Source organism: Rattus norvegicus, chromosome 7 (genome assembly GCF_036323735.1).
Source record: "Rattus norvegicus strain BN/NHsdMcwi chromosome 7, GRCr8, whole genome shotgun sequence".
Classification (NCBI taxonomy): domain Eukaryota; kingdom Metazoa; phylum Chordata; class Mammalia; order Rodentia; family Muridae; genus Rattus; species Rattus norvegicus.
Window position 1 is genome coordinate 17,985,498 of NC_086025.1, and position 13,621 is coordinate 17,999,118.

At 37.9% G+C, this 13,621-nt stretch overlaps 1 protein-coding gene across 2 annotated transcripts in view; it reads right to left on the reverse strand.

Moving 5' to 3' along the window:
• Nucleotides 1–718: 718 nt before the first annotated feature.
• Vom2r56 (vomeronasal 2 receptor, 56) overlaps nt 719–13,621 on the reverse strand; it is a 31,260-nt gene continuing 18,357 nt past the window's right edge. Inside the window, exons 3-6 of one of the 2 annotated variants that reach the window (XM_063264150.1) lie at nt 12,208–13,014; nt 11,586–11,813; nt 11,189–11,312; nt 719–1,848 (exon numbers count right to left, since the gene is read on the reverse strand). In XM_063264150.1, coding sequence (XP_063120220.1) covers nt 938–1,848; nt 11,189–11,312; nt 11,586–11,813; nt 12,208–13,014 — 2,070 coding nt within the window. In that variant the 3' untranslated portion in view covers nt 719–937. The remainder of the gene's footprint in view (nt 1,849–11,188; nt 11,313–11,585; nt 11,814–12,207; nt 13,015–13,621) is intronic. The other variant, NM_001099484.1, reaches the window with a different exon arrangement.

The window sequence follows — 13,621 nt, forward strand, 5'->3', positions numbered from 1 at the left end:
AAATGGTTGGAAGTGGAAAATATCATCCTGAGTGAGCTAACCCAATCACAGAAAGACATACATGGTATGCACTCATTGATAAGTGGCTATTAGCCCAAATGCTTGAATTACCCTAGATCCCTAGAACAAAGGAAACTCAAGATGGATGATCAAAATGTGAATGCTTCACTCCTTCTTTAAATGAGGAAAAAGAATACCCTTGGCAGGGAAGGGCGAGGCAAAGATTAAAACAGACACAGAAGGAACACCCATTCAGAGCCTGCCCCACACGTGGCCCATACATATACAGCCACCCAATTAGACAAGATGGATGAAGCAAAGAAGTGCAGACCGACAGGAGCCGGATGTAGATCGCTCCTGAGAGACACAGCCAGAATACAGCAAATACAGAGGCGAATGCCAGCAGCAAACCACTGAACTGAGAATAGGACCCCCGTTAAAGGAATCAGAGAAAGAACTCGAAGAGCTTGAAGGGGCTCGAGACCCCAAAAGTATAACAATGTCAAGCAACCAGAGCTTCCAGGGACTAAGCCACTACCTAAAGACTGTACATGGACTGACCCTGGACTCTGACCCCATAGGTAGCAATGAATATCCTAGTAAGAGCACCAGTTTAAGGGGAAGCCCTAGGTCCTGCTAAGACTGAACCCCCAGTGAACTAGACTATGGGGGGAGGGCGGCAATGGGGGGAGGGTTGGGAGGGGAACACCCATAGGAAGGGGAGGGGGGAGGGTGATGTTAGCCCGGAAACCGGGAAAGGGAATAACACTTGAAATGTATATAAGAAATACTCAAGTTAATAATAAAAAAAAAGAATATGATTGACTTGTATGAATACCAATAACATGTTAAATCTAATATATGAGGTTTGTAATAAAACATAGTTTTCTTCAAGCTATGCAATAACTTCACACATGATTTAAAAGTTAAGAAATATTCATTGATTCATCTGTGTTTTGTCTCGGAACTTTTGAATTGAGTTTCTGTCTGGTCTTAACAAAATAATGTAGCATTTCGGGATAAAGATACACCCTAGCAGGCCCATACTGGAGGCCAGAATAGAAAACACTTCAACTGCTACCATGACTTTTCCCTTGGAGCTATGGTAGACAGGAAGGAAGGTGATCCAAACACTGCAGAACACCAGCATGCTGAATGTCAGGAACTTGGCTTCATTGAATGTGTCAGGTAGATTCCTGGCCAAGAAAGCCACTGTGAAGCTCACTAGGGCCAGAGATCCTAAGTATCCAAGAACACAATAGAATGCCATAACTGAGCCTTTGCTGCATGTGATGGTGATGCAGCCATGTTCAGAGTGTGTATCAATGTCAACAAAGGGAGGTGATGTCCATAGCCATATTCCATAGAGAATTATTTGGACAACTGTACAGATGGGAATGATGTATTTAGGTATCCTTGATACCATCAATCCCCTCATTCTTCTGCCTGGAAGAGTGATCCTGAAGGCCAGAACCACAGTAAGAGTTTTGGCCAAGACTGTGGACACGGACACAGTGAACAGAATTCCAAATGTAGTCTGCTGTAGGATACATGTTGTAGTATTTGGATTTCCAACAAAGAGCAAGGAGCAGAGAAAGCAAAATATAAGGGCCGTTAGCAGAATGTAGCTGAGAGTACGGTTATTAGCCTTCACAATGGGAGTTTCTCTGTGCTTCAGAAAGACCCCAAGGACAAGAGCTGTAAGTACAGAGAAGCACAGGGCCAGGCAGACAAGAGCCATCCCCAAAGGATCTTCATAAGCCAGAAATGTCACAGCTTTTGGCAGGCAGTGGGTTTGCTCTGTGTCGGCATACCAATCTTCTGGACACTTCACACACTCCTCTGAGTCTATTGGCAAAACAAAGAATCACCAGCATAGCTCTGCATTGTCTCTAATTCATAGGATATCTCAGCCAAAGATTCTGAAGAACCTTAGCACAACCTTCCGTCTTTGTTGCTATGAAGAACCATAGCTCTAAAGCAGCATTTCTTATTTTACAGTATCTTTCATATATGTGGTAAAAGAAAACCTTTGGTGTTTGTGTTATAAATAAAACTTTTATTTACCTTGCATATATGAGATATTTTAATTATCTTGAGAGTAAGAAAAAATATATTGTGTCTTAGCAATTTGGTACTGTATAAGAACATAGCTAATACTTGGCCACTTGTAGTTGTCTCAATTTTATACACAGTGTTCATGAGAATGTGCCAGTTGGGTTCTCAGAAAAAGTTGGATTTATGTTAGCTAAACTGTCTGAATTAATAACCTATGGGTCTGTTTTCATATGGTCATAGGGACATAGGAATCTCTCCCTTTAAAATTCTGTTTATCAGGGATAAAGATTCTATTGCTCAAAGTTTAGATAATGTGAAATTATTGCCTTACAAAGAGATACTTCACATTTCCACCACTTTGGGTTTTGTTTACACATATTCATTTTAGGGAGGCATGGCATTTACATATCTTTCAGTTCTACAATTGTAAAAGTTGATTTGTATTAACATACAAATGAAAGAAGAACTTCATGGAAAAGCAATATAAAAGAAATAATTTTCTAAATTCTACCAAATTGAGATGACACATAGTAAGAGAAATGGGAAAAATTTTCCCTCCTAGGAGTTTTATATTCCACTTTGATATGTTTTGTTACTTTTATTGTAATTCACACATGTTACATTAAATTGAAGAATTATATATGTCCAATATTGATGCTCTCCACTGAGAAATATATTTTTTCACATAGTCTCTCATTTACTCAATAATATTGATTAAAATCATAGGTATATGCATTGCATTTATGTTTAGGCATATCATAATTAACATCATATACATATCAGAAGTCTTATTTTAGAACTCCTATAGAATATTAAAAGTAAATAAAAATATGAAAAAACTCTATCCAATAATGTTATATGTAGTCAATAGTGAGTTGATAATTAATTAACATTAGCTGTATATTTATGGGATAGTATCATAATCATAAAAATTATATGACATCTTTCATATGCTGTATTATCCTTAGCCCTTATTCTTCTGGCATTATATGCTAACCACTTCACAACAGCTCATTAATATTGATCATCTTTACAAAAATGCCAACCAAATGGAGCTTCCAGGGATTACACTACTATGGAAATACTATACATGACTGACCCAAGGCTCCAACAGCATATATAACAGAGAATAGTCTTCTTGGGGCACCTGTGGAAGTTCCCCTTAGTCATGTCAAGGTTGGACGCCCAGTGCAGGGGAATATGGGTAGTAAGGGGGGTGGATGGGGGGAATACCCGTATGGGGGAGTGATATGGGATGGGGGCTTATGGACAGGAAACTGGGAAAGGGAATAGCATTTGAAATGTAAGTAAAAAAATATATCGGGTTGCTACCCTCATGGAGAGCTGAAACCAAGAACTGAGGAGTGACTTCAGACCTGAGACCAGAGGTAAGACCAACTTTTCTGCCCCAAGTGACCTGTCTGTTGGACTCAGGACACACAAAGGCAAAACTCCTCTGGGACTGGACACTTCCAGTTTCTAGCTGACCCCAAAACTCTCTGATCCTGGCCCACAGCTCCCTGCTCCCAAGACCCGTGGGAGAGCTCATCGCCCAGACATGTGGGCAGTCCTGAGACTGCAGGGCAGGAGAGACCGTCACTTCTGCCCACCTTTACCCACATCCCTGGCCCAAGAGGAAACTGTATAGGGCCTCTGGGAACAGGAAGATAGAGGCAGTCAAGCTGCAGGAGCCTTGGAGTCCAGACTGCGCCCAGATCTGAATGGACCCGGTTAAAACAGTTCCCTGCACCCAAATCCCACATGAGGGAGAGTTAGAACTTCAGAGGGGCAGACACATCTGGAAAACCAGAGGAGACTAATCTCTGCCCACATTTCTGACTCTAGAGGAAAGCACCTAGCGCCATCAGGGCACCCTGAGCACAGGGACCCAGAAGTAGGGGTAGGCCCTTCTGCTTGCTGCCCTCACAGAGAGTTGAAACCAAGCCCTGAGAAGCAAATTAAAGCCCGAGACCAGATATAAGACCAACTTTTCTACTCCAAGTGACCTGCCAGGTGGACACAGGACAAATGCCCACAGGAACAGCTGAAAGCCAGTGGACAGGAAAGACTACATGCCCAAAAGCAGAAAACTCTGTTCCTGAAAGAAAACAGGAAAACAGGTCTACAGCACTCCAGACACACAGGCCTAAAGGACAGTCAAGCCAAAGTCAGAAATAGCAGTACAAGGTAACAAAATAGACAACCTGATAACAGGAGGCAAGTGCAGGAACCCAAGCAACAGAAACGAAGACTACATGTCATCATCAGAGCCCAAATCTCCCACCAAAGAAAACATTGAATACCCAAACACACCGGAAAAGCAAGATCTAGATTTAAAATCACATTTGATCATGATGATGGAGGACGTTAAGAAAGATGTAAAGAACTCCCTCATAGAAATGCATGAAAACACAAGTAAACAAGTAGAAGCTCTAAGAGAGAAAACACAAAAATCCATGAAAGAATTAAAGGACAACACAATCAAACAGGTGAAAGAATTGAAAATGGATATAAAAACAACAAAGGAAACAAAGGGAGACAAACCTGGATATAGAAAATCAAAGGAAGAGACAAAGAGCAATAGATACAAGCATCACCAACAGAATACAAGTGATAGAAGAGAGAATCTCAGGAGCAGAAGAGTCCATAGAAATCATCGACACAAGTGTCAAAGATAATGTAAAACAGGAAAAGCTACTGGCCCAAAACATACAGAAAATCCAGGACACAATGAGAAGATCAAACTTAAGTATGATAGGTATAGAAGAGAGTGAGGATACCCAACTCAAAGGACCAGTAAATATCTTCAACAAAATCAAAGAAGAAAACTTCCCTAACCTAAAGAAAGAGATGAACATAAACATACAAGAAGCCTACAGAACTCCAAATAGATTGGACCAAAAAACAAACTTCCCGTGACATAATAGTCAAAACACGAAATGGACTAAACAAAGAAAGAATATTAAAAGCATCAAGGGAAAAAGGTCGAGCAACATATAAAGGCAAACCTATCAGAATCACACCAGACTTCTCTTTTTTTTTCTTTTTTTAAATTATTATTAACTTGAATATTTCTTATGTACATTTCGAATGTTATTCCCTTTCCTGATTTCTGAGCCAACATCCCCCTAACCCCTCCACCTCCCCTTCTATATGGGTGTTCTCCTCCCCATCCTCCCCACATTACCGCCCTCCCTTCAACAATCACGTTCACTGGGGGTTCAGTCTTAGCAGGACCAAAGGCTTCCCCTTACACTGGTGCTCTTACTACGCTATTCATTGCTACCTATGAGGTGAGAGTCCAGGGTAAGTCCATGTATAGTCTTTGGGTAGTGGCTTAGTCCCTGGAAGTTCCACACCAGACTTCTCACCAGAGACTATGAAAGCTGGAAGATCCTGGACAGACGTCCTACAGAACCTAAGAGAATAAAAATGCCAGCCCAGGTTACTGTATCCACCAAAACTCTCAATTAACATAGATTGAGAAACCAAGAGATTCCATGACAAAACCAAATTTACACAATATCTTTCTACAAATCCAGCCCTAAAAGGTAAATAAATGATGAAGCCCAATAAAAGGAGGCAAGCTACAACCTAGAAAGAGCAAGAAAACAATCGTTTTGCAACAAAACAAAGAGAAGACAAGCACACAGACATGATCTCACATCCAAGTACAAAGATAACAGGAAGGAACAATCACTATTCCTTAACATCTCTCAACATCAATGGACTCAATCCACCAAGAAAATAACACAGATTAAAAAAATAGATATGTAATGAGGACCCAGAATTTTGCTGCCTACAGGAAATACATCTCAGAAAAAAAGACAGACACTACCTCAGAGTAAAAGGCTGGAAAACAACTTTCCAAGCAACTGTTCTGAAAAAGCAAGCTGGAGTAGTCATTCTCATATCGAATAAAATTGATTTTGAACCAAAATCATCAAAAAAGATAAGGAAGGACACTTCATATTCATCAAAGGAAAAATTCACCAAGATGAGTTCTCAATCCTAAATATTTATGCTCCAAATACAAGGGTGCCTACATACAAAAAAGAAACCTTACTAAAGCTCAAAGCACACATTGCACCTCACACAATAATAATAGGAGATTTCAACACCCCACTCTCATCAATGGAGAGATCATGGAAACAAATTAAACAGAGACATAGACAGAATAAGAGAAGTTATGAGTCAAATGGACTTAAGAGATATTTATAGAACATTCAACCCTAAAACAAAAGGATATACATTCTTCTCACCACCTAGTGGTAATTTCTCCAAGATTGACCATATGAATGGTCACAAAACAGGCCTCAGCAGATACAGAAAGAAAGAAATAATCCCATGTATCTTCTCAGACCACAGCGGGATAAAGCTGCTCTTCAATAACAATAAGGGAAGAATACCTACATATACATGGAAGTTGAACAATGTTCTACTCAAAGATAACCTGGTCAAGGAAGAAATAAAGAATCAAAGAAAAGTCTTCTTAGAATTTAATGAAAATGAAAGTAAAAAATACCCAAACTAATGGGACACAATGAATGTTGTGTTAAGAAAACTCAAGGCTCTGAGTGCCTGCAGAAGGAAACAGGAGAGAGTATATATCAGCAGCTTGACAGCACACCTAAAAGCTCTAGAACAAAAGGAAGCAAATATGACCAAGAGGAGTAGAAGGCAGTAGAAATAATGAAACTCAGAGCTGAAATCAACCAAGAAGAAAGAAAAAGGACTATACAAAGAATCGACAGAACCAAAAGTTGGTTCTTTGAGAAAATCAACAAGATAGATAAACCCTTAGCCAGACGAATCAGAGTGCTCAGAGAGTGTGTCCAAATTAACAAAATCAGAAATAAAAAGGGAGACAAAACAACAGGGTCAGAGGAAATTCAAAAAATCATCAGGTCCTACAACAAAAGCATATATTCAACAAAACATGAAAATCTGGAGGAAATGGACAATTTCCTAGACAGATACCAAGCACTGAAGTTAAATCTGTAACAGATAAACCATTGAAACAATCCCAAAACTCCTAAAGAAATAGAAGCAGTCATTAAAAGTCTCCCAACCAAAAAGAGCCCAAGTCCAGATGTGTTCAGTGCAGAATTCTATCAGACTTTCATAGAAGACCTCATACCAATACTATCCAAACTATTCCACAAAATTGAAACAGAACGAGAGTTACTGAATTCCTTCTATGAAGCCACAATTACTCTTATACCTAAACCACACAAAGACCCAACAAAGAAAGAGAACTTCAGACCAATTTCCCTTATGAATGTCGACGGAAAAATGCTCAATAAAATTCTTGCAAACTGAAACTAAGAACATATCACAACAATCATCCATTATGACCAAGGAGGCTTCATCCGAGGCATGCAGGGATGGTTTAATATATGGAAAACCATCAATGTAATCCATTATATAAACAAACTGAAAGATAAAAACCACTTGATCATTTCATTAAATGCTGAGAAATCATGTGACAAAATTTATCACCCCTTCATGATAAACGATATGGGAAGAATAGGAATTCAAGGCCAATACCTGAACATATTAAAAGCCATATACAGCAAACCAGTAGCTAACATTAAACAAAATGGAGAGAAACTTGAAGCAATCCCACTAAAATCAGGGACTAGACAAAGCTGCCCATTCTCTCCCTACTTATTCACTATAGTTCTCAGAGTCCTAGCCAGAGCAATCAGACAACAAAGGAGATCAAAGGGATACAGATTGGAAAGGAAGAAGTCAAAATATTACAATTTGCAGATGGTATGATAGTATACTTAAGTGATGCCAAAAGTTCCACCAGAGAACTACTAAAACTGATAAACACCTTCAGCAAAGTAGCTGGGCATAAAATTAACTCAAATAAAGCAGTAGCCTTCCTCTACACAAAAGAGAACCAAGCTGAGGAAGAAATTAAGGAAATGACACCCTTCATAATAGTCCCAAATAATATAAAATACATGGGGGTGACTTTACCAAGCAAGTGTAATATCTGTTTTATAAGAACTTTAAGCCTCTGAAGAAAGAAATCAAAGATCTCAGAAGATGGAAGGATCTCCCATGCTCATGGATTGGCAGGATTAATATAGTAAAAATGCCCATTTGATCAAAAGTGATCTAGAGATTTAATGCACTCACCACCAAATTCCAATCCAATGCTTCTTAGGGTTACATAGAACAATTTGCAGACACAACTGGAATAACAAAAAGCCCAGGACAGCTAAAACTATCATCAACAATTAGAGGACTTCTGGAGGAATCACTATCCCTGATCTCAAGCAGTATTACAGAGCAATAGTGAAAAAAAAAAAAAACCTGTATACTATTGGTACAGAGACAAGCAGATAGACCAGTGGAATATAATTGAACATAAGGAAATAAACCCACACACCTATGGTCACTTGATTTTTGACAAAGGAGCCAAAACCATCCAATGAAAAAAGATAGCATTTTCAGCAAATGGTGCTGTTCAACTGGAGGTCAGCATGTAGAAGAATGCAGATCAAACCATTCTTATCCTGTACAAAGCTTAAGTCCAATTAGATTAAGGACCTCCACATCAAACCAGATACACTCAAACTAATATAAGAAAAAGTGGGGAAGAATCTCGAACACATGGGCACTAGAGAAAATTTTCTGAACAAAACACCAATGGCTTATGCTCTAAGATCAAGAATCGAACAATGGGATCTCATAAAACTGCGAGCTTCTGTAAGACAAAGGACACTGTTGTTAGGACCAAATGGCAACCAACATATTGGGCAAGATCTTTACCAAGCCCACAACTTATAGAGGGATTATATCCAAAATATACAAAGAACTCACTAATTTAGACTTCAGAGAGACATATAACCACATTAAAAAATGGGGTTCAGAGCTAAACAAAGAATTCCCAACTGAGGAATGTTGAATGGCTGAGAAGTATCTAAAGAAATGTTCAACACCTTTAATCATAAGGGAAATGCAAGTCAAAACAACTCTGAAATTCCACCACATATCAGTCAGAATGTCTAAGATCAAAAACTCCAGCGACAGCAGATGCTGGCGAGGATATGGAGAAAGAGGAAGACTCCTCCATTGTTGGTGGGATTGCAGACTGGAACAACCATTCTGGAAATCAGTTTGAACGTTTCTCAGAAAATTGGACATTGCACTACCTGAGGACCCAGCTATACCTATCTTGGGCATATACGCAAAAGATGCTCCAACATATAAAAAAGACACATGCTCCACTATGTTCATAGCAGCCTTATTTATAATAGCCAGAAGCTAAAAAGAACCCAGATGCCCTTCAACAGAGGAATGGATACAGAAAATGTGGTACATCTACACAATGGAATACTACTCAGCTATCAAAAACAATGACTTTATGAAATTCATAGACAAATGGATAGAATTGTAAAATATAATCCTGGGTGAGGTAAACCAATCACAGAAAAACACGCATGATATGCACTCATTGATAAGTGGTTATTAGCCCAAATGCTTGAATTACCATAGATGCACAGAACACATGAAACTCAAGATGGCTGGCCTAAATGGCCTTTAAAAGAGGAAAAAGAATACCCTTGGGCAGGGATAGGGAGACAAAGTTTAGAACAGTGGCTGAAGGAATGCCTATTCAGAGCCTGCACACGTGTTGCTCATACATATACAGCCACCGGGTTAGATAAGATGGATGAAGCAAAGAAGTGCAGGCTGACAGGAAGCATATGTATATCTAGCCTGAGAGACACAGCCAGAATATGCAAATACATAGGCGAATAACAGCAGCAAAGCCCATCTAGAACAGGACCCCTACTGAAAGAATCAGAAAGGTGTGAAAGAGCTGAAGGGGCTTGAGACCCCATATGAACAGCAATGCCAACCAAACAGAGGTTCCAGGCACTAAGCCACTACCCAACACTATGCATGGACTGACCCTGGGCTCCAACTGCATAGGGAGCAATGAATAACGTAGTAAGGGCAGTGGTGGAAGGGAAAGCCCTTTGTCCTGTCAAGGCTGGACCCCCTGTGAACAGGATTCTTGGAGGGAGACAGTCATAGGGGGAGGATGGGGAGGGGGACACCCATATAGAAGGGAGGGAGATGGGTTGGGGGAATGTTGGCCTGGAAACCAGGAAAGGGAAAATCATTTGGAATGTAAATAAGAAATACCCAATCTAATAAAGATGGGAAAAAAGAAATATATCTAATAAAAAAAGCAGGATCAAAGAATAAAGGGAATTTATATAAATAGTACTGAAAATATAAAAATTATTTTCTACTATATAAACCAATCTTAAAGCCTTTACAAAAAAAAAAATAGATCATCTTTTTTCCATGTGATATCTCTACATCTGGATTTACCTTTGACTTTAAACTACATTAATTTTTAATATATTTCTAGTCATAATATTTTCTAATAGTTAATTTTTTATAATTATACTATTAAAAATTACTTCAATCACCTAATATATAATCAATATTATTAATTTAAAAACTGACTCTTGCCTCACAAGCATGTAACCACAACTATTTATGTCATCTCATAGCTGATTTGCTTATATTCATGTCAGTTTTATGCCTTAATCACAAATTTTATTTCCATGTGTTACTTTCATCACTGACCTGTGAACAAGATGACAACATAAAATATAGCATATCCATTGATTTTATGCTTGACAGGATAATTGACCACCAAAAGAATGCATATTTATTAAACTGAACATAGAATCTTTGAGCACCAGATCATTTTCAGTAACCTATCTGGGAATTAGTATGATATGGCTATGAATGATTTGTATTTTCAGTTTGATCTACATATTGGTAGAAACAATAACAAGTAATAAAATATGTGAAATTTCTGAGAAAAGTAATACTTACCATAATATTTAGCTCTCAAGCCTATTTCTCTGAAAAAATACACCCTTACATGGGTCTAGTAATAGTCAAGAAATGTGACTGAAGCAATAGTGTGAGTGTTTTATCTAGGGGAAATACTACTTATCATATAAATTGATTAAAATAAAAGGAGATTTTATCTTTAAGGTTCCTTTCAGGCTTTTTCATATACATAATGCATGTGGAACAAGATAGTCAGTCTGAAGAATTTCCTCCCAAACCATGCAATGACCTGTTGTGTTGGAAATCTCATTTGCAGGACATCGGGAACAATCAAAACAGCAGTCTGCTTTTCCTTCCTGATGGGATTTCTTGAAACCAGGATGGCAAGGCATACTGCACACCGAAGTGGAAAACTGAGAAAAATATGTGTAAATAACAGATATCACTTTCTCCTTCCATATATAGTATTTTTCAAAATATTGACATATAAATGAACTTATTTTCAGTATATTTTAATATAAAATGCAATGTTACCAATATGTAAACATGGATTCTGCTACATAATAGCATGAATATGTAAATTAATTCAAGAAAATATATAATCCTCGAAAATGGAAAAGGAAATAAATACAACGAAAAAGTGCTGCTTAGAAGTTTGACTAAAATTAAAATTTGAGGCAACCTACCTGTCTACTTCCTGTGGCCCACTCTATCATGTCTTCAGATAAGAAGAGTTGTTGGTCATGTGCAAAATAAGGAGAAAACTGTCCTACTTTCACCTTTAGTACATAACCTTGTGGAAAATTCAAAACGTTGAAAATGTCATACATTGCATCTAAATTTCTTCCTTGATTAATATTCACTGGGTCTCCTATAGGATTGATAAGTCTTACATTCTTCAGAAAGTCATTTACCTAAAAATGCATAACCTTATTATTAATTATACTAACACTTTAAGGACTAACACTTTTGTGGAGGATATTTTTTTACTCTTTAATCTCTCATTCAAAATTCTTTAATGCAAAGTAATTAACAAACATGTTAAAATAACATTGTGTGTGTGTGTGTATGTATGTGTTTAATTTATGTGTATTGAGTCTCTCACTTAACATAAACCTTATGGTCTTTTGGCTTTGCTCATTAGCCACATATATATATGTTTAACGAGGGATATTTTTTCCTTTCAAATACTGGGATTCATCCTTGCCCAGTTTGTAACTAAGATGTTGGTATCCAATTTAGATACTAATTGAGGTGGAGTATGTTTATTTTAAATGTCAACTTGAAACAACCTAGAGTCATATTTACCTGCATGCATCTAGGAATTAGCCCTTCCCAACTTTCCAATACTTTTATATCTACTTGTTGGAGACGCATATTGTGAAAGGCATGGGCCACAGCATAAACAGCATTATATATGTTGTAACGCTCATCATTCATGGCCATGTCAAAACTGTGCCACGGTAATAATTCCAATATAGTATTAGATAAGCAATGATTCAGTGTTTTGCATTCACATACAGACACTGAACAGTTCAAATAGATCCATCCCAATCTCACCAGAGAAACAGCTTCTGGGTAAGCAGAAAAGTTTGTTTTCTGAATAAAATGCTTAAAAGTAGAAATCTCCTGATAATGGTGTGACAAAGACAAAGTTCCATGGAAAGAGTCAATGGTGAAGTCTCTTGACCTTGAGATGACATCCCATTGTGAGGTAGTGATCCACAATCTCCATATGCCTAACATTTCCCATCTTCTAAAGCTCACTTCTAGAGTAGAGTTCACATTACCATAAATGATGACAACATTTGCTGATGATGTCATTATTTGAAAATAATAAGTCTCAGCCCTTTCTATGTATAACTGCATGTTTGCTGGGATCATATTCACAAAAGCTAAACAAATTTCGTTTGTCTTCACTTCTTCTTTCATATCTGAGAGAAACTGAACACCCTGGTCATCATCTAAGATAACCAGTCCCACCCATTTCCAGAGGAAATGAATCATCAAGGATACCATGGCAAGAACGAGGCTAGTGTCCTTTGGTGCGATCTGATATAAATGAGGAAACAGATCACGGTCACTCAGACTATCATGAAATGGTCCATATGTAACCTAAATAAAACAGAATACCAGAAGTAACATGAGAAATGACACTGGCAAGAAGTTAACTTTAAGATCTGAAATTTAAAAGCCTCATTTGCAAATAGGAGAAAGGACTATTTGTTTACCACATTGAAATAATATTTTCCTTCCAGTAAGTTGGAAAACTACTGACCTTTCTCCATAGTCTATAAAATTCTTATTTCTAAATTTAGCATTTTTCTTTCAAATTTAAAGCATTAATATTACATGAGAAGAGTTTTCTTTTTCATTTTATTTACATTTTAAATGATAGACAGATACCAGGAACCAAAGTCAAATTGGGATCAGATAAAGCATTGAATTAGTCTCTTAACTGCTAAAGAAGTAGAAGCAGTCATAAAAAGTCTCCAAAACAAAAACAAAGACAAAAAAACCAGGCCTAGTTGGTTAAGGCAAAGATGGGTTTTTCTCTTCTTTGTAAACCATTATGGTTATGCAAATCTGCAAAGACACTATCTCAGGATTCTTGAAATATCTACAATCAGCATCTCCTGAGCTCTGAATGCTTCTGGACTGAGCTCAAACCAGAGAGACACGAAGCAGCACACAGCACACCAACCCACAGCTGTATCAGCCT